The 22,018-nt window shown below is 38.9% G+C and overlaps 1 protein-coding gene across 2 annotated transcripts in view; it reads left to right on the top strand.

Moving 5' to 3' along the window:
- Window positions 1-2,350: 2,350 nt before the first annotated feature.
- The window catches only part of LOC116171272 (uncharacterized protein PF11_0213), a 46,023-nt gene continuing 26,355 nt past the window's right edge, over window positions 2,351-22,018 (top strand). Inside the window, exons 1-2 of one of the 2 annotated variants that reach the window (XM_031488011.1) lie at window positions 2,351-2,733; window positions 20,292-20,691. In XM_031488011.1, coding sequence (XP_031343871.1) covers window positions 2,731-2,733; window positions 20,292-20,691 — 403 coding nt within the window. In that variant the 5' untranslated portion in view covers window positions 2,351-2,730. The remainder of the gene's footprint in view (window positions 2,734-20,291; window positions 20,692-22,018) is intronic. The other variant, XM_031488012.1, reaches the window with a different exon arrangement.

The following is a 22,018-nucleotide window of genomic DNA, read 5'->3' as shown; positions in this document are numbered from 1 at the left end:
GCGACGACACTCGCCCGTGCGAATGTCTACGAAAAAACTTTATAAGTGGTAGCCGCGTATTCCGCGACGGTATACACGCTCCGCGTGAATATCTACGCAAAAAGCCCCTAAATTTCTGATCATTTTGGTTTTTATATCGCGAGTAAACCAACGCCCGTAATTAACGCTCCCATCGAGTTTCCGGAAATAAACAAACTCATAATTTTTTAGCCTCGCTGTTTTATTACATATTTTTGCTAGAATCTATTGCGTCTTTTAACCGGTGACCTTTTTTAAATCACGTACTAATTGTTAACTCGCCCAAAACAGGAAGTCCAAAACCAATAACTCATCTTAGTATTTCACGATATTTGAAACTTAATTATATCGAAAAAAAAAATGTTTGTTAATTTTAATGAAAACTACAACTTCCCAGAAATTTGAATCATCGATACGCATTTCTACCCGAATATAGTTTTGAAATCCACAAAACTTGAAAAATTTAACAAGCCTCCGTTACACCACATCAAAAAATGTAAAATTGTAATGGACATGGATGAGATTCCTTTCAAGTTAAAATTTATTGGTCTTATCTCCGAGTATATCTCTCCCCATAAAATGCCGTTTGCCTTATAAATATGGAACCAGATCGCTTAATGATACAAAGATGTCTATACGTATTGCGAATCTAAGCAAACTGGATTCAAATTTACGAAAAATAACGCTCGAGGTTATTATAATGCACAGGAATACAAGGCAAACGTCCCGATGTATTGAAACTAATTTTACCAAATTTATTAACTGGTTTTTGAGGCGGGTAAATACACCGAATAATTCTCTTTATACTCCCTGTCGTATGCTGTTGTGTACAAAATTTTATTTATCGCACAAGGCGCTACCTAATGACGTCACTCAACTTTAAAGAACTTGCTGAGCTCCAGATGCCTTCTCGACCCGACACGTCTTATGATATAAGTAAAGGAATAAATTTTGCTCATCTCTATGATAGTTTCAAATTTAAAAAATTTGCTGTGGCTAGCACAGACACCACCCGCGCACCTGCGCATGCACGATTCTGCCCAGAAACTTTTCTGCTCACCCTTTTATGTCTAAAAATATATGTACCAAATTTGGTTTCAATCAGTTCAATCAGACAGACCGACAGACCGGCCGACATCATCGAAATTTTGTTTGATTCGGATCCCTGGTACTTCTAAACGTGCATTTCCGTCAAAATGGGGGTTCATTTCTTACTCCAAGGCCATACCTCCCTTTACTGATGTGCGGGTGGTAAGAAAGAATAATTTAAAAATTTACTGTGGCTAGCACAAATACCACCCACATATTTGCGCATGAGCGTTCTGTCCAACATACTCAGCTTTACATCTCCTTCTTTTATGTCCAGACTATGTGTACTAACTACAATCGGATCAGCCGTTTAGCCGGAAATGAAGTACTGACGTTTTGTTTGATTCGGATTCCCGGTGCTTCAAAACGTGTATCTCCGTCAAAAAAGTGAGGGGGGGGTCAAATGCGATTACATGAATGGCTATTAAAAGTATTTACTCGAGGAATAGAATTTGTAAATAATGGAAGAATTTGGATATCATCCAAAACAAGTTTTTAGTTTCTACTGGTTCAGTTACTTATTATCTAACCGTTTCCATTCATTTGGACTCCCATAACTACCATATTCTCCAATTCTCCACTTCTTGGTCAATAAGGAGCTCATATATGGTATTGAACAACGTAAAAAATGGATATGCGTGCATGCGTAAATAATGACTTTTTTAGCACGAAATGTGAAAACGAATAATCGGGTAATCGTACGCATAAATGAATGAAATGGAACGCTTAACAAATTACGAAATTAGTAATTCTATTTTCATGCGAGCGCTGGAAGGTAAATGCTTCAAAACCTGAAATTAGATTCAGCCATAATATAAATTAATTATCGTACACAACATCTAAATGGATTTCGAATGTAATATTTCCCATGCAGCGAAACCAATCATACAAAATTAACTACAAATTTACGATTTACGTCACGGGGAGTTTTCGTGTTGCGCGGGAAACACTTAAATATCATCATTAGTGTATGTTTAGTGGTTGAATTATCACAAGAGGGTTATTGATAGAACCTCTAATAATAGTACCTCGCATTGTTTACCTAATGTATAAAACTGCTTTTAGCTAAGTTTACATTAATTCTTAATCTTTCATTTCTAAAAATATGCCTAGACGCATACTAATTCCTGAAAACACTCATCGCTCTTTAGAGCAACGCCTGAATCAAGAGCTAATTTTACGGTTTGCTTTCAGTCGTACGTTATTTTTGCAAATTACTGAAGATGTGCGAGTTACAAGTGTTACAACGGTTCATTCATAATTTGGCACACCTACCTGTGAAGCTCAGTTGACTTCATTGGTGTAAAAGTCGCGGAAAAATTGGGTTGTGTGAAATATCATTATACTGCATAAATTAAAGTGCCAACGTACAATACACGCAAACAAGGGTATCAACATACGATCTTACAAATTTTATTGCAATCTAAGGGTAGCGTGTCGTATTGTTAAGTGATTTTATAATACGACTACAATTTTAACCACAAAAGCTCAAGATTGTTACTCATATGTTTTCGAGTTTTGACGGCAAATCTCGAGAGGATCGTCAGTTTCAGCTAAACCGTGGTGTTATACCCACTTTAAATTAGTGTTTTTAGTTGAAAGAGGATTCTTCTACCAACTAAAATGGTGAGTTTTAAAATACACTTTGTTTGATTAGCGCTCTATTGTTCAGGCACTTTTATTTCCACTCGGACATTTCCGTTTTCCCTCCAGTTGCAACGTTTTTAAAAAAATCCCTTCCACTCTACACAATTTTTCTGGTTTTTACCGCATTTTCCAACTCATCTTGGAAGGCGCTAGTATGACCATTTTTGATCCGTCAGTCCGTCCGAGGCCTGAACCGCTCCTTCAGTTTTCATTATATTCAGCTTTCGGTAGCTTTATAGCTCTCGCACCTCAACCAAGAAAAATCTTAACGATTAATGTGAGCATGCGCAGGCTGCGCAATGCCATCTTTTTGGTTTATGGAGATATTTCTTTGAAATTTTAACCACTGATGCTTCTAGTAAAGACAAGCATATTGCATGTTGTAAATATCAGCTGTGCGCATGCGCAACCTGCGCAATGCTAATTTTCTTATTTATAAAAATCGCACTTTCTGTTCGTCCGTCCGTTCCTAAAAACAGTAACAAAATCTAAGCTCGGTTCGACCGAGGAGACAGTCGATACTTATCCTTCTCCCGCATCAAGAAGCCCAAATCTTCGGAAATTTGTGTATCAGGGGTTGGTCCTCTTCATAAGTGTCCATTTCCGTTACCACCTCGTTCTGGTGGTCTCGTTGACTGCCGACGATCTTCACCGCCGCAGTGGTAATTAACTCCTTGATGAAGTTCAGATCTCGATGGATGTCTGCGTTCCGCATGAACCACGGAGCGTTTACAGCTATCCTCAGTGCCTTGCTTTGGACGATATGCATTCTTGCGATGTACCATTCTTCTAGGTCGTCCTGTTCTGTCTGGAGTCTCCTAGAGATGGCCTCTGGTTGCCACAGTTTTGAATAGATAGGCAACGTCGTCCGCGTAGAGAACCAGAGTGGTGTCCGGTGTCTTCGGCATGACCCGCACATACAGAGAGAACAGCAACGGTGGGGGCAGACATCCCTAAGATACTTCTTTGCACTAACGCGACCTGTAACTTTCGTAACGGACGCGAAAGCGTCTGTCTTTGATGTATGATGCAATAATCTGGATCGTGGCTAAAGGAAGAACGGACTCTAGCCACTTCCACAGCTGCCCGTTGTGCCAGATCTCATCCAACGCCTTAAAGACGGTCAAAAAGACCGTGGAGTGGTTGCGGTTGAAGCCTTCTGTCGCGTATTCTACCACCCTTCGTACCTGGTGGACTGTCGAGAAACGCTTGCGGAATCCGAACTGCTCATCTTGGATGACGCAACTCTCCTACGTTGGGCCTGTAGCCTCCTCAGGATCACCGCTTCCGCTATTTTGGTGATCGGCCATAACAGGCTGATCGGGCGGTAGTTCTGTAGGAACTTCTTGAACTGACCCGGTTTCGGTAACATATATAATTACGTCGACAAGTTCCGCCGAGATGGAAAGTGCCGCGTTCAGAGTAAAAGCGAGGGCTCTTACTGCATGTTGAGGGAGCTCCTTGAGTGCTCTGTTCCTGATACTGGCGCCTTTCTCGGGTTGGTATCTTTGATCGCTTTTTCGTCGTCTTCACGCAGGGATCTCCTAACCCTTCGGTTAACGGAGTCGTTAACCAGATCCGCGTTTTGGTAGGCGAAAACTGACGTTCTGGATACTCCGCAAAGGCGTCGTTCTTTTGGGCGACTGTGTATTTCGGTAGGGTGCGGCGCTACCACCCTCACGGATTGCAGGCGGTTTTCTCAGGACTCGTTCCTTAAGTCGCCGATAGCGGTCTAGACTTCGTCTACCTTATTCGGCCTTATAACGCCCACTTCTAGTAGAATGGGATTATGGTCCAAAACCAGCTCTGCCATCTTCGTAAGAATTCTTCACGTTGAAATCTCCGACGATGACGGTGACTACATCCTCATCTAGGAGCTCATCCAGATCTGCGGGCAAGAGGGCCGTGGCGGGTTGATGGTACTCCGATACGAGCGATAAACGGCCCCAACTTCACGTTTGTACCTCCACAATGGTGGTCTCTATGCTATGAAGGGCTGCATTTCAATGACGCGGCACGTTTTCGCGCAGAAGGCTATCTGAAGCGAGGGTGGTGACGTCCTGAGTCTGCCCATTGTCAAACGAACAGATTGAGGATGGCTTGACCGTCGTTGAGAATGACCCCCAAGAGCTCCGTAGGAGACTAAACGTCCTTCATGGCTTCCGCCACTGTTCGGAGTCTTTCCCCAAGTCCAACGCTGGCAGAAGGCTCAATATGGACTGGATACTATCCGTCGGCGTGGAATCCGGTTTCGCTATCTCACTACCAGTAGGGTACTGGCGACGACAAGTACTACCAATTTCGCATCTTTTGTTGCCGCCACGTAAGTCGCACCGGGACGATCCTCAGCGGTCTGAGTACGTCCCTTAGACGGGCGCCGATTGGGGCTGTGAAACCGTTCCCAGGCGTCTTGAAGGAAGGCGCAGAAACTTTACGCATCTTTTGTAGTTCGCAGGGATGGTCTTCTCAGCAATTTACGCAGGATGCTTTTTCCTCCCTTGGCTTGACGCACTTAGCGGTCAAGTGCGAGTCGTCGACGCATCTCACGCAGCGAGCGTCTGCGTAACAGCATCGCTGGCAATGATGGCAGCGGTGACACTGCTTCCTTTTGAGAGATGCAGATCCTCTTTCACATCTTCTATCGTGGTTTCAACGGAGAGGCGCCGTATAACCACTTTATGGAGTGGAGGTGAATCCGGTCTTAATTTGATTTGTTTGTTTGCTAGGGATGGCTCACTAAAGGTGGGCTCATTATCGAGCGAGTCGTAGCCGCTTCTCATGGCTTCGGCGGAGTAGAGTGGAGAGGGCAGCGACTTCTTCTTTCTCTTGTTGTTGGCAGGTTGGAAGTCCTCTTGATCTTCGGTCACATGCAGGGCTGAAGCGGGCTCTGCTAGTCTGTTCATGTTGGTGGAGGGAGAGTCTTCCATCCTCTCGGGTGGTGGCAATGGTCGGGTCTTTACGATGACCTCGATCGAGTTCTGTTCTTTGATCTCCTTCGCGGCATTTTTGTTATTTTCATCTTAAAAACCCCTAGATAATAATTGTTTAGCAATTATGTCGCGACAATCTGGCACTTCAAATTTTCAGACGCAGTCCTGGCCGTAATCCAAAATCATTCGCCCAAAAAAATACAACACAATGTTGAAAAAGCCTGCTTTAGTATGACTTTTTAGCGCATTTTTGCAAATTTATTTGTAAAAAGTAGCTTTTAATCTCACTTTGGCTGGCTGGCTGGCCGGCTGGTTGGATGGCTGGCTGGCTGGCTGGCTGGCTGCAAATGTGGGCGCGTAGAAGAACTCTTGTAGAAAGGCAACGGGTGTACGTGTATCTACAAGGCCGTGAAATTTGTCAACCTTAGGGACATGGCTACATGATGTGGGGTTGGCGACATCTGGGCGTCATCCTCGAGCGTAGTATACTAACATGAAGGTTTTTCAGTTTTTTCCTATCTTCTACTACAGTTTTGGTCCAATTCTTTTTAAATTGGTGTCGTCGGAAAGATGTTGTAAACGCGCACAACTCCTGCGTGGCGGAATTTTGTTTTTTGTCCTAGGGGCGAAATTAACGGCCTTTTGCGAGGCGCGCGCGCGCGTCTTCGAGCAGTAGTCAACTTCGGGCGCCTTTTACCTTCCGTTGCGAACTCACGCGGTTTAACGTTTCGTAAATCTCGAATCGCTGTCTCTCTTTCTCGTGTTGCCAATAGAAGCGAATTGCGGGTGAACGGGACGTCGGAAGTGGCTACCGTCAAAGGGAATGTGGTAGCCCCCGACATGATTTTAACTTTAAAAGCGAATTGCGGGTGCACACGGAAAGTGGGAAACGGTTAGTGAATGTAGTAGCCTTCGACAAGATCTGTTATTGATGGTTGAGTCGAAAGTGGCTAATAGAATACTGATCTGCCACACAAAAATGCGCTGAAGTCCCTTCGATCTCACACGAGGACTTTGATAATTTTTATATTTTGCAACTGCCAATTCAAATTCAAATTAAACAAAAATCCGGTAGCGGGTTCCCGTTACAATTTTCTTAAATGCAGCGTATTTAATGTGAAGATTACATGAGAAAACTTATTGTTCGTGGTTAAATTTCCATTAAGGTCACGGTGCTTGTGGCTTAAATAAACATAAAACTGCCAAATGTCAAAATCGCATTCCTAATGAATGTATAAAATTTTATGTAAAATTGGGTCGGTAATTTAACTAATAGAGACCACATTATCGGTCGAATATCAATCATTATAGGACGTATCTATTGTAAACTCGCTCATGTCCTAATTCCCTATATCGAGTGGCGTATTCGCTTTAGAGGGGTTGACCGGCATCTACCCCTCGTCATTTCTCCATCCGCAAGAGCGGTAGTCGTCCTCGTTGATTCACGAACCTGTGGGAAATCTGCAATGGAACTCATAACTCTTACTAATTATTATTAGCGGAAGTACACAAATAAATGCAAATAGAAGAAGAAGAAATAGGGTAGTTTGACTGTGAGGCTAATCGTCCATTTGTGACAGTGTAAATCCTTTTTAGTTGAAAATTACCGACACCTGCCAAACGGGCATACAGACCGTGTCAAGCTCATACCGGCACACATAATCCAGATATATGAGCAGGAATAGCGTATACGTTTTGTGGGAGATTTTAACGTAACAAAAAGATTCTTTGTTTGACACAAGCCGCAAAACCCTATAGCAAACTACACAATTTCGCAATTTCGAGGTAAATACAGTCGACCATGCAAATAGTGGATTTACATTGGGAACTAGTTCACTCTTTGCGTAACTAAACATAATATTGTGACGGTAAAACATAAAAAAATTAGTCTTAATTTCGTATATTATAAATTATGCTTATTTCACGCTTCCCGATTGATGTTTCAAAATCGATTATACGTTCCTTTTATTAAGGTTTCATGAGTTCTGACGTGAAGCAGGGCTGACAACGTCAATCGTCATATTAATGAACTCCGACCATAGGGTAAGATTTCGGGAGTTCCTTTGAGTATTAATTAATGCAAGGTAGAGTAGCCTACGACAAAAGTTGCAACATTTAGTACTCCTCCGCACCCCGAAAATAAATGCTCAGTTAAAGTACATTCAGTTTCTGATATTTGACAAATTTACTACATCCTGATGGACCCGAAACAATAGCAAAAACAGGATACTGTAAAATTGACGGAATTCTTCCACAAAATAATCATAATGACATGGAGACAGATCGTGAAGAGCCGGTAATCATACGGAGGATTAAAATCCCCGTCCTCAAGTTTGCCCTTAAAATGAAAATCAGAGGGGTTGCTAAAATGTATTTCATGTATCTATACAATTAGACGTTAGACGACAAAAATGAAATATGGTACTAGAATTTTTATTGCTCATCTTTGCTAGAACTCTACCGAAAGGAAGACAATATTTCCAAATATTATATAGAAAGTCATTCATTTTTCCTGCACCTCGCAACCTGGCGCAGTCATATGTCTAAATCTGACTTCTTCATCTATTCATTTTCTCTAAAAGTGTCCATATGACTGATGTATCCTCTCACCCTTAACATCTACAATTTACGACCGAATTTGTCGTTTGCTGTAATGCCCTATTTTGTACGTCGTATTGCGTAGTATAGCGGAAAAATAAGACAGCTTTTATAATCGTTCGCGTAATAGATATAAGTCGTATAATACCTTTCCATTTACTTTATTACCCCATATTCGGGCCCTATCGTGTCCTAACCCTACACGTCGGTATGTAGTCAAACTCTAGGTATCTTTGGCAACATCTAGTTTGAAAAGATTACATTAACCTCAATACAATAAAGTCGCTCGTAAAAGGTTTTACGTTACGTTTCCTTTCAAAAATTAACCCACTTTATGTAAAACACGTTCGAATACGTTTCGCAGGCACGAATATATTTCAGTCCCGAGTATATTGATCACGAAACGACGCTTTAACCGTAGAAATGGAAATAACCAAACCGTTCCATTGGTAGTAAATGCACTTAGGATGCGCGAAATTAAAATTTTTTTTAAGTACACAAAAGTCGTACAAATGCACTTCAGAAATAAAGAAAGGGAAGGAACCTTAAAAAATTTAATGAAGTAAAATGTAGTTGTGTTCTTTTTTCATTTTAAGCTCTTCCGTTTTACTACCAATTTTTTCCTAAGAAGCTTCTCGTAATAAACTTTGTAATAGGTTCATAAATTACCAATAAAGGAGCTCTTAATAAAGCAGTATCGCGGAGTTTTGCCCTGAGCTGCGGCGATGTTTAAGGCTACATTAATCGCCTACAAAATTAATCCATTGTTGCATTGTTGTTAATCCAATTAACATTCGTGCTTTTATTGTCGTAAATCATGTTATGTAGAAATTCGCGAGTACTTTTGTCAGTTAAACCGTAATTTACTTCCGGAGTAACAGTTTGCTGCAGAAATAAATTCTGATTTTCCACAATAAGTTTATACGAGTCTGACAAGACCTTTTTCGTAATTTATATGTTTACCCTTTCAAATAGTTTCAGTCTAAAACACACTTCGTACAACGCCTGTTTGTTGTAATTATAATAGTTTTATATACGAGTACATGAAGTACCTATAAGTTAAAATTCTGCAAGTTAATCTAGTTTCGTGCGTTTAGGGATGTTACTGTTGTTGTTCAAGCTGTGAATGTTTTCATTATTTGAAGTGGTTGTTTTCTATTCTACTTTAGTGCTGTGCAATGTTTTTAATTGAATTCGCACGAACTGTTCAAATTAAATTTTGTTAAAGTTGCCAGACATTTCATTTCAATCGTTCTACGAAAGTGAAGTATATTTGTTAAATGGCCACTGAAGACGGGTCTCATTCGGCACACAACCTTTAAATAAGGCGTGTGCGGTATATTCGCCCCCAAAAGTTCACCTTCAGAATATTCGCCTCATGAACAGTCGCCATCGGAACATTTGGACACGCAAGATTCGCACCCGGAATATTCGCTCTCTCTCTATCTCTTCGGTCCTAAGGCCATTTCCCTCCTAGAAGCTTCACCACACCGTCTTATACTTCAAAAGAGTAACGATACCATGCCAACTCACGAAATAACTGTACTGCAGTCTAATCCACACCCCTGGTCAAAAATATGGCAGGGAAATCAGTATTTATTCGGAAATTTTTACAAGGATTTATAGACGGTTTGAAAAAATGTTATGCTCAAAACTGTAACCGCTAAGTTACATTTACAAGGGTCGAAGACCACATTTGCATAAAATAAAATTGGACCTCTATGGCACTACGGCAAAAATTGTACTATAACAATTAATTTTCAATTTACCCACGGCTAGCTCAGCAATAAAAATGTTTTTATACCCCTTACCTTCCGGAAGTTTGGATTTTATCTTCTCTTAAAGCCTGGGATTCAAAATCTGATGCTCTGGTTTGATTGAACTCGAATAAATACGCATATGGCTCTTGTTGATTGAAATATATTAATAAAAACGAAGGTAATCAACTTCCATTTTTCTTTGCACGTTCCTGAATGTAAAATAATGGTTTGGCTTCTAAAAAGAAATATAAGTAATGCAATGCCTATTTATTGATCACGTGTCTATGCTAAATTTGATCCTTATTCATTTTTACTACATATTAAATTTCTGATACATTCTCCTTATTAAAATACACCTACTAACCAAAATTCCCCAACTCCTGTGTTTGGATCCGATTCTTATCAATAAATACAATATATTCATGCAAATAATTTTCAGGGGTTGATTTCTTTGGGAATATTAAAATATATAACAATGGATCTTGTTTAGTCTTGGAAATTTGCGCTGCTTTTAGAAATATAGAAACCGAGATGGAACAGACCCCTTCGATGGTATTGTTGACTCCTTGATGAATACAAAACAGAAAATGTCGCCACGTACTACGAATGCGAGAAAACCGGCTTCAATTTTGCGAAAGTAATACTCAAAATCATGATTATGCACCGAAATAAAATGATAATGTTCCGCTGTGTCGACATTACTTTTGCCCAATTGATTAACTAGGTCTCGTTGCCGAAAATATGCACCGATCGATTAAACTGCCGTATGTCGTTGTATATAAATTTGATTTATCCCACAATGCGCTGTCCAATGCGTCGCTCAACTGTGAGAAACTTGCTTTTAACCAGTCGTTACTGTTAGCGATCCTAAAAAACTACGTTGTTGATCACAATGAGTTTTAATCTCAGTTCATTTAATCCCGTTTTTTATTTCAAAAGCAGATCTCCCATTACAAAATGTTCCCTTTAAGTATATTTTACCACTCGTAAATAAAAGCGTTGCTATGAATCAGGATGCTGAAAAGTTTCGCCCCGGAATTTACTCTAATTCGTTGTTTATTCGCACTATATAAAATTGCAGGTAACTCGCAATTTATCACAAATGTCGCTACTTAATATGTTTTTACCCGAAGTTAAACTACTAATTATTTACTACTATTTCACTTAATAAATGCACTTTCCGGTTCTGGAAATCGCACCACGAATCTTCCCACATACGCAAAATAAAGTCTCTCATACACAAAATGGTACGCGCCTGCTTTTATGACTTCGCAATGGTTCGCGTATAAACGTTGAACGATAGAAAAGTTCACTCACAAACAGTGTACGTGATCGCTGGCTAATTAATGTTCGAATATAATTTTTAAACGCACCCAAATAGTACGTTTCGACTCGCGAACTCGAGCAAGAGTTCTCCCACTTCCGTCACTTTCGCTTCGCTCGCTCGGTAGAAATACTGGAACGGTCCTTTGTTTCTGAACGCAACGACCTCGACCAGCGCACCCTCGAAGCTCTTACGTCCCAAGAGATCTTGACAACCGCACTCGCTTTCTTGTTATCGCTGGTTATCGCCAGGCTTACTTTCGTTCACTTCGCTATGAAGCGGTACTTCTGGAAATCTTCCTATGTTGAATAAAATACAAATTCAAGGAAAATACTTTTTTAATTCTAAAGAACGTGAACAAATTAGATATCGATGCTTCACCATGCTGGGTACCTTTTGCGAATGGGAGAGGAGATACGGGAGTTAAAACTAGTATGCATGGTACATTAATCAACAATTTCGATTTAAAAAATTGTTGCTATCCCTTGTTCCCTTCCCTATCTCTCTAGCGAGCTCAATAATAACTATATCAGAATACCTGCGTGACAAAATTGCAAGCGTCGGTACCTTCTTACCAAGAGGCGAGACCTATCTCTGCAGGTGGGGGTCACAATCTCAAGTGTGAATGTCTTAAAAGCATTTTATTAAAAGGGCGCCCTCAAATAGAAAGTGAAAGGCCTGGACAAGATAAAAGTTGGAGAACTTTTAGAAATGCGTCAAAAAACTATAATATTATTGGGGTACCAAAAAATGCAATGTGCACAATTTAAGGGTGAGTCTCTCTCTAACTTGGAATAAATTCAGTTAATCAAAGAAGGTTTTTCGTCGGAAACATGCTCGAACACGTCAGTTAGTATTTTGAACTGCAGTCTTTTTGATGTAATAACATCAAAATCTCCTAAATTTGAGGTATGACGTCAGCGATTATTTTTTAAATGACTATTCTTAAAATATATCAAGTTACACATGTGTGCCCAATTGCAAATTTTTATTTCTAGTCGTTTAGAAGTATTTTACAAAAGTGAAAAGCCAAAGGAATTAGTTTATCATTTTTTGTCAAACTTTGTCAAACAAATCACACAAGCGCCAAGCATTTATCACTTCGGCGTCGATGTTGGAACTCATCAAACACAATTCATGCTTAGATGGCAAACGAAAAGATTCTAGAAATATCATTGGATCAACCATAGTGTGAAGCTATACTGTTTAGAGAATCTTGGAAGAACCTTAAAAAGCGCTCTGATATATTAATGAGTGATTTTGTATTGGAAGAACCTTGAGTAAAAAGTATGATACATCTTTTAAAAATTGGAACAAGAAATTCATGAAATCATCTTAAAAACAATGGACCAAAGCTACCTGCTGAGAAACGTGATGAACTTTACATCAAGAGAGACTATAATAAAATAATCTATTACACATTAAATTTAAAATTTCAAGAAAAACTTGGCAGTGTCTTGAGTTTAACGCCCAGTAGCGTGAAGGAATCTAGGTTAGAATGTCGTATGATTTTTACGAGAATTTTCAGATACGCCCGCATTGTGGAAACCTTAAAAGTATCTTGGAAAAAGAAAGAGAGAAAGAGTTTGAGTTAGACTATGAAAATTTACAGATTCTTGAGAAAACTCTGATGAATTGTGAGAGAATGTTTCTGGGTCGTCTTGTGACAATCTAATGATGACCCTGTTAACATCTTTGTAACCTTTGCAAAACATTAAGAGAATTCTTGGGATCTTCTTGAACAAATTTTGGTGAGGGTTTTGGAAGGCTTTCTGGACAAATCTGGGGAGTTCTAATAAACTATTGAAAAAAATCTTTTGAACCATAAAAAATATTTATAATTCTTTAATAGTTTCGAACAAAACACACATAACGAGCAATAAAAAAAGAATTAACGTCGAGTCGCCTTTGGTAGTTCAAATTAAGTACGATTTCTCATGTAAACAAAAATTCCAAAGGTGACTAGACAGCAACCCTTTTTTTAAATAATTGATGGAAATTGTCTTTTAAAAATCTAAATTTGAAACATATTCTTGCATTTTTTGGAGAATCTCGGGGAATTTTGCGACCATCTCATAATATAATGCTGTTTATGGTGGTCACACAATGCACAACGGTTGTGGCAAGAGACTTGAATGTTTTAGGGTTATGAAAAAGTAGAAGCAATTGTGCACATCAAGTAGGTCAGGAAGGTATTGTGTGAGAGGTGGTCTATGGTGCTTCACCCAAAGATATAGATGCAAGCAATAGGGCATGTCTCCCTTTTATGAAATCTAGGGCAAAAATAATGTCATTCAAGGTTAATTGGGATACCAGGGTGAAAAACAGTATCCGTTCCAAATAAATGAACTTATACCCACAGAAAAGCGAAGGGAAGTAAATATGACCTAAACTCATGATGTTTATAGAGACGTAAATGCACTACCAGAAAGGTGTGTTAAAATCCTGTTTTGCTTGCACCTTTACCAAATCGAATGATTTAATAGAAAACACGAGGAAAATTACAACAGTCTTAGGGAAGTACTGAATAACACGCGCCAAATTTATACGTGACCTGTACTGTGAATTGGCATATATAGACGAAATTAACGTATACGAAAACACCAAAATAATGTCAACAATTTTAAAACAAAAGAATTTCATTTAAGAACAATACAAACAATACAAATATGCTTGCGTCAGTTTAGTTTTGCTCTATGGTTTAGTACAATCAAGGTGCAACAATAAGACGTCTAAATAATCTTTCAATTGAATTCTGTACCTATAGACAAGGGACACTGAAATACTCCAGTGATATGCAGCAAGAGCGAAGCAAAATCCATCATGAAGTGAATTAAAAGATATCTGTTTCAACGCATACCTAATGCAAATCGATATTGTATATATTCGATATGTGTGTGACGTGATATAAACTGTCAATCCATTTAAAAACAAGGGTCTGGTCAAATAGGTCCCCTTTAATATGTCCAACACCAAAACGTTCACAGTGATTTATGGCATTTGATGAAGTCTGAACTAATTTCATTACAACTCTGCATATTCATGTATGTGCGCGTTATGCTTTTGTATAGGAATGATGTGTATAGGGCCATCGAAACCGAATTAAGCCCAATTTATACAATTTCGCGAGTCGAAGTGGTACACTGAAATCGTGTACGTGTCATTTACTTTGCCAAGTACTGTTATTTGCACTTCATCAATAATTTATTACATTATTGAACCCTCTTTTCGCACATGACACAAAATCGAATTGAATTCAATGTATAATTGCAATGTGTACTAAGCATACGGTGTCACCCTAAGTGGGTTAAATCGTACCCATTTTAATTAATTTAATGGATCAATATAGTTATTTGTCAACTACCGGTCAAGTGCTGTGTTATCTCCCCCGCCTTTATTTAAAGTATCCCCTAAGCGAATATTTGTTTCGCCTTGATATAGCTTCCTCATGCGATACTGTTATTATATCACAAATACGGTAATGGAACAAGATTAGCCAACATCAAACGTCAGCGTCTCTAAGATTACGCCATTTATGTATGTGATAAATGCGGTTACGCATTAAAGTTACTGTCTTTTTTTGTTTTAGTGGACTTGGGTACTATAAAAATCATGGCGTAGTACAAAAATATTTTCAGAAGTAGGTAATAAAGCCGCCCTACCAATAAACTTTTCAGCAACTCCAGCAAGCAGTAAAATCTTATATTGGCATCCCTTGATATATCTATTTTTAGTAAAAACATCATTCTGACGAATTTAAAAGGTTTTTAGTTTTTAAAAAAAGAAATTAACAGTTGATCCATTCCTAAGCGTTTTTTCACTATTCTAGTAACCTCAAATTATATCAGATATCGCATTGAGGGAATGTAATGTATGATGATACGCAACACAGTGTAAGAACACGGTTAATTAAATACAAATATATAAACATGTTCATGACCAAAAAAGTCATTTACTACTAGATCAGAATTTTCTCTTTGCCACTGCCACCCTTTTCATTCTTGTTGTTACCCAGAAATTGTTATTCATAAATTGGATAAAATCCGGTATTTTCTGTTTTCTTTTGTCATTTTTTTTACATTCTTTCCTTTCTCATTTTTTTTTGAGGTCGCTATTCCACTTACTTGATTAACGAGCTCCTAGCGAGTTTATAATTTTGCGGTGTCTGTCCGTCCGTTAGCACGATATCTCGATAAAGAATGGACCGATTACGATAAAATTTTGTAGGTGGATTCTTTGTCAAATTTGTAGACCGGTGTTCGTGAATTTGCAATGTAGCCCAAAAAATAAGGAAGGCCCTTTTGACATTTCCGTGAGTTATGAACCGAATTGCATGAAATTCATTATGCGTATAGCTTTAGCCATATAAAACGCAATTCCAAAAATTCAGCCTAATCGATCAACATTCACAGTGCCCATTTCGCATCTCGAACCGAATTGCAAACTTTTTTATTTATGAAGGTATTTAAATGAAATTTGATACATAACCACTTGGAATAAAAGCAAATATACCTAATGCCAGTTTCAAAATTTGGTTTTGCGCATGCGCAGTGCCAACTTGCTTATTTATGGAGGGATTTAAATGAAATTTGATACATAGCCACTTGGAATAAAAGCAAATGAATTGCCATTTTCCAAATTTGGTTTTGTGTAGGATGTGCAGTGCCAACTTTCTTACTTATGGAAGCAATTAAATGAAATTTCATACATATACACTTTAAATAAAAGCAAAACTAACATCAGGTTTAATATTTTGGTTTTGCACATGCTATAGCCATACCCAGGAGCCCGTATTCTATATTTGTTTAGTTTATTTGTTTAGACTTTATCCTGTATTTGGATTTTCTGTTTAAATGAGTCTCGTTTTAACGATGCGCGTAAGACGACCGATCGCAATACTTGAACTTTACTTAATGTTTATTTTGCGCACCCGCAAATGAAATTTCGCTTACTTTTCCTCGAAACGGTTTCTTATTCAATTTACTAACGAGCGCCAAAAAGCCAGTTCATGACTTTGGACGTTTTGTCCGTCCGTCAGACCGTCCATCCATCCGCCCATCCCCCGATGGTCTGCGTACATGATAACTCGTGAACGGTTTCGAATTTTCTAATTCTGTTTTCAGTAATAGGTAGACCGACAATGGTCAAGGAACTAACTGAATAAATTTTGAGCAATACGAGCTCTACCACGGCTCAAGACGTCGTCCCAATCTTAATTCCTCTCAATTTGCACCTGTCCCACCACTCAATTAAATGCAAAATCACTTCTACTTAACGTACGATCCAAACCAACCAATGTAATATACTCAACCTCCAATGAAATCACTCCACACCCCTACTGTCATTTGCATCTCAAATCCACGTTGACTACACGAATGCTTACGACAATGGAACTTGAGCAACCCTCGCACCAAACTCGAGGCTCACTTTGATAAGACCATTATTAAAACTCTCAAAACAAAAATAAAATCAACCCTATTAAAAACAGCCATAGAAGAAAGCGTCTAACTGAACATCTAGAAACGCCCAATAGTTCTAGACATTTCTGACGCTTTGGCTCCACGAACCTCCTTGGCATTATTGGAGATCCTTGAAATTTACATGGCCCAATTTTAGTTTCACTTAGTGTCGATTCTCCAGGTACTGAATTGCATTTGTTCGTTCTTTCTTGGATTATGTACAGCTCGCTGAATCTTTTTACCTGGTGGATGAATTTTCTAGTCTTGTCGACGATATCTGCGGTTTTGTCATCGAAGGTGGCCGTCATTCCCTTGTCTGTTACTTTTCTCACAAGATTAGATGTTCACTCGCAATTCTGGTAACGTTGAACGCGTCTTGAATGTTGACATCTTTAATTTTTCCATCGAAATCCGACTTGACCTCCGCTGTTCCTCTTCCTTTTATCTCCGTCGATGAATTTCTGGCGAGTTTTAAGTCCACTCCATTTGTATTCTGTAGTTTTGTGAAGTTTTCTACGTGTTTGCACAAGTGTGACGCACTTCCGCTGTCGATACTCCAATTGCTTCTCCCATATTTGAGAAATCCTCCAAAAGATTCTGTATTACTCCTTCAGAATCGCTTTCACGTTGTTTACCTTGGCGTAGTTGTCCTTCTCTTTCTGGTGCAAAATTTGATCACGTGCCCTTTCTTTCTGCAGCGGTTGCACTTGTAAGAAAAGTCCTTCCTTTCCTTCTCACTTTTCTCCGATGATTTTTTGTCGAAACCTGCTACCATGGCATCTTGAATTCCTGTATATTGATTCCTGGAATTAATGTGTAATGATCCTGATTCTCAGTTCTTCGTGCTCCGGCAGTGTGCCCTGACACTCCATCGTGGTGCAAAGTACCTCGAAACTTGGTTGGAGACTCAGTAAAAGGAGATAAGAAACTAATTCCTTACTGGGCCCTTATTTTTGAGTTCATAGGAATAGGAGAGAAAGGGGACGGAGTTCTCTCCTAAAACAAAATAACCTATTAGTGATTGGTTTTTAAGAGATAACTCCGCCATCTTTCACTAATTGTATTCCTACGAACTCAAAGATAAAGCGGCCGATCTCTAAGTGACAGTTTTTTGGGTTTCTGCCACTTTGTAAAACAAATCATGTAAATGTTTTCTCACATCCTCTCCCTCTTCTAGTATCGTATTACTGATCCTCATTGATTTTCTCCTCCTACGTCTCGTGAGTTCTCTGCAGTTTCTCCTACATTTCTTTCGATGTCCGACAGTCATTTTTAACTCAATTAGATCACCAGTAATCGCAAGCGTTATCAAGGATGGTGCATTTTCCTTTTTTAACCAGGTTTCCAATAATTGACATTGCAGTGGAATTTCCGTTTTCTCCGATTTTCTGTTATGGCTTCACTTTTTCACCTGATGTGTACCCCCATGGGTCATTCCGATTTAAGATCGCCTTCAACGTCGAAAGTAAAAAATAAGGACAACGCACAATAAACATTCGTTTCTTTTAGCTATTTCTTCAGTGAACTACTCAATGACTGTATACACCCACTATTAAACGTTCGCGGTGTTTCTCTTTATCCAACATTCTTGTCGTTTTTTCCTTGCAAGTAGGATATTTTTTGGCAACCCTTAAATGTGTAGGTTTTCAATGGGTGTTGCCAATTGTTATTGTTTTTCGTAATGTTATTTTACCGGCGCCGACGACTAGCTCCTTTCGGTAATTTTTTGTTATACACTGTACGCAGTAAAATTGGACTTTCTTGGTTTCCAACCTGAAAATTAAAAAAAAATTCCTTCCGCCTTCGACCACCTTGAATAAATTACACCAATCAAATTATGATTAGGTTAGTTAGGTATATATTTAAAGTTTTTGTCAATTGTTGATTTCACTCTTCCTCAACCGCCATATAATATAAACATATAAAACTTAGATTAAAACCACCCCGATTTCAAAATCTCACGAGAACTTTGCGTGGCTGCGTTTCTCTATTACTAACAACCCTTTAATTGGGCAAAATCTCGAATACGCATATTTGGCTTAGTAAGGAGACCTTTATTATTTTATATTGAATACTGGATGGTTCTCCCAGCATAAATTTTATTTTACAATATCACAAAGATTCAGAGATTTATTTCCTAGGTTATTTCTATTCCTTGCTAATCAAAAATCAAGGTTTTTTTTTTGGAAGGACACGATCTACAATGAATTTAAAAATACACATCACCTTATTTGTAAGAAATCTAGACTACCCTCTAGTCGCCCAACTTTGGAATTAACTGTGTGCCTTCTAATGTTGCACAGAGACGAATGGAAATTTGCTTGTTGAAGTTGGACTCGAACTGGTAGTGGAGGGAAACTCAGGTTTACAAAAATTCTTCGTAATGGGCTGGCTCGTACCTATAATGCAATGAAGGAGTTGTTTGGGGAAGGATTTATTGTACACCAAAACGATCTGACCAAACATGGCAACAGTTGATTACTACGCACACATTAACAATGTATCGCCGTAACCCGACCCATTCTTCTCTTATCACTGAGTTTACTTGTTTTCCGACGGATCGATTTAAGTAATTTTGGTCGACTTACAAACACGTATGTCGCGCTAGCTATCTTCTTACGTAAGCCCATTCACGTAATCTAAGTCTTAGTCTTTATCGGACACCCCTACAACAGCGCTTCACGTTTTTTCACAAACAACGCGGACGCATGGAAAGGAGGGTAACTTCCTTCTAGGTGGCTACTCGAAGAATTGTGGAAATGATTAATATTTGGAGCCGGTTGACGTTCCCGTGATCCAAAAACGAATGAATATACTGTCTCCTTTCCTGGCGCTTCATTAATAAGTCGGCTATTTTTAATCATTAACTTTTTTGATTATTTTAAATACACGAATTAGGCTAGCACTACGGTCATCATCATAATACCATGTTCGTTTAATTTTGCAATTCTTTGTTTCCAATGGACTCGATGTGAAATCATACTACGTAATGCTAACGCAGCACATGAACTTAATTAAGACAGCCTCAAAGACCGAAAAACTGACACCAGGACTTCCGAAACCCATTAACAGGTGACAACTCAATGGCCCATATGAATAAAAGGAAGCAAATGCTTATACTTGCAAAATTCAAAATAAATACTCGTAATTGCTCCTTCACACTGGGCGATTTAGCAGCGCTGCTGAGCAGCAGGACAGGACGCAGTGCAGCGCTGCTAAACCATGCTAAACAGACCAGTATGAAGGGGCAGTTACGAGTATTTACTTTGAAGTTTGTAAGTATAAGCATTTGCTTCTTTTTATTCATACGGCCCAATGACGCATACACAGACTCACAAAACGGTGTCGGATTCTCTATCTAGGGCATAGGTACAATACTTCAAACATTAATTTAACAAACATAAGATTAAGAATTTTCTGTAAGTCGTTAAAAACATATAACTGACAGTGCTCTCTTTCTTTTCAGCATACCACAATGCGGTTGAAGGCTGCGGATGCGCCGTTCTCAGTACGTAATGGAAATGATTTGGATATACTAAACTCTCCGAAACGATTAAACACAATCCAGAACAGTAACATAACTTCAACCCTCACCCTAAGCAATATAAATTCAAATGGAATTACGACAACGACTCAAACGGCCGATATAAACACAACGTTCAACAACGTTAATACCGAAGATACGGTGCAATGGTGCAACCCTGCACTTGTTCAGGAGCGAGAGCTAGCAAACAACGCGAAGAACAGGGCGCACTTCAACATCAACAACAACACCCTGGCTGCATCCTTGAGAGCAACGCGGTACGGGACCGCTTCATCCCTATATTCGGAATCTTCTCCAGATGATAGTCTTCTGGATTACGAAGGTACGTATTACGTCAATATCTCGCGTGCTCACGTAACTTCATCGTGCTTGTAATTTCCGCATCGATCAGACGGAATTCATTGTATGTAAACAGACATTCAAAGTTACTACGCGCTCGGTCTAAATTAGTAATGATGAATTTAACGATTCTTGGCACGAGGTGTAGGGCCATAAAATCCGAATTGGCTATTACACTGCCACTTTCTAGGTTGCTCACCTGCTTCTTACAGATGTAGGTAAACTGAATCCATCGGATCGGGAAAACTAAACGAATTTGTTTACAAAACTAGCGCTTCCGACTTTTGTTTTGTAAACAGAGTTTATTTAGAGGCTAATACGTTATAATTAAGGTGGATGATTAGAACCGATTAATTTCAACTTTGGTTTATGTAATCCATGGATTCTTGTTAAATTTCAACTCAGATGAAATATTTTTTGTTGAAAGAACGGTAGTTTGTATACTATGATAACAAATTGATACCACGGAAGATATTTATTTACGACATTCTTTCAGCTCAGACAGAAGTAAATTCAATCACTTCTTTTCGGATCTTTGACTCGAGTAAGAGGCTTACCCTTTACCTATGATTTGGGATTGAATTAGACACTACTTCAACTTAATTTAATTATACACAACTTAAACAGACGAGAGTATGTGTACCTATAGCTATCGCTTTACGAACTTAATATGTATAGTGTATACTTCTGCATTCTTTGAATTCCACTTAAAATCGCATATACTTACGTTGCAAGGCTTAACTCTCCCTTTTAGAGACTGGAATCGCTTTCCACATCGCAACCGTTTCCCAGTTGGGAATATATGGTCGCGGATCAAGAATTTCGACATTCTGAGCATAAATTTCAGTGTAAGGATGAGTAGGTAGTGTGGGCTTGTCGTGGTTGCCGCTGCGTTTCCTCAAACCCGCCGCATAAACGGCCAACTACCTCAGGGTTGCAAAACAAAATAAGAGCTTGAGATCTTCCACAGCAGTAGTTCGTTCTGGTCATTCAATCTTATCTTCGTTGCACTTACCAATGGGATTGAGCGCCACTGAATTTTGATCTTAACTCTTCCCGTATAAAATTGAGAGGATGCGAGGGTAGTAATAACAGTACAAATCAGTTTAGGTACCAAAACAAATACTGGTTTATTCAAACACCAAATGTAAAAAATGCCTCCACAATTGGATAGCGAACCGTACAAATACAAAATATTCTCTTAATCAAGAATGATGATATTTTTGAGTTACTATTATTTCAAATCCTACGTGATAAACTGATAAACATTTAAAACGGCTCTACAAATCTATTTAAATCGAGTTTTCTCC

Source organism: Photinus pyralis, unplaced genomic scaffold (genome assembly GCF_008802855.1).
Source record: "Photinus pyralis isolate 1611_PpyrPB1 unplaced genomic scaffold, Ppyr1.3 Ppyr1.4_LG5, whole genome shotgun sequence".
Taxonomy (NCBI): Eukaryota; Metazoa; Arthropoda; class Insecta; order Coleoptera; family Lampyridae; genus Photinus; species Photinus pyralis.
The sequence above is the reverse complement of the archived record's forward strand: the minus strand, read 5'-3'. Positions and strand labels throughout refer to the sequence as shown.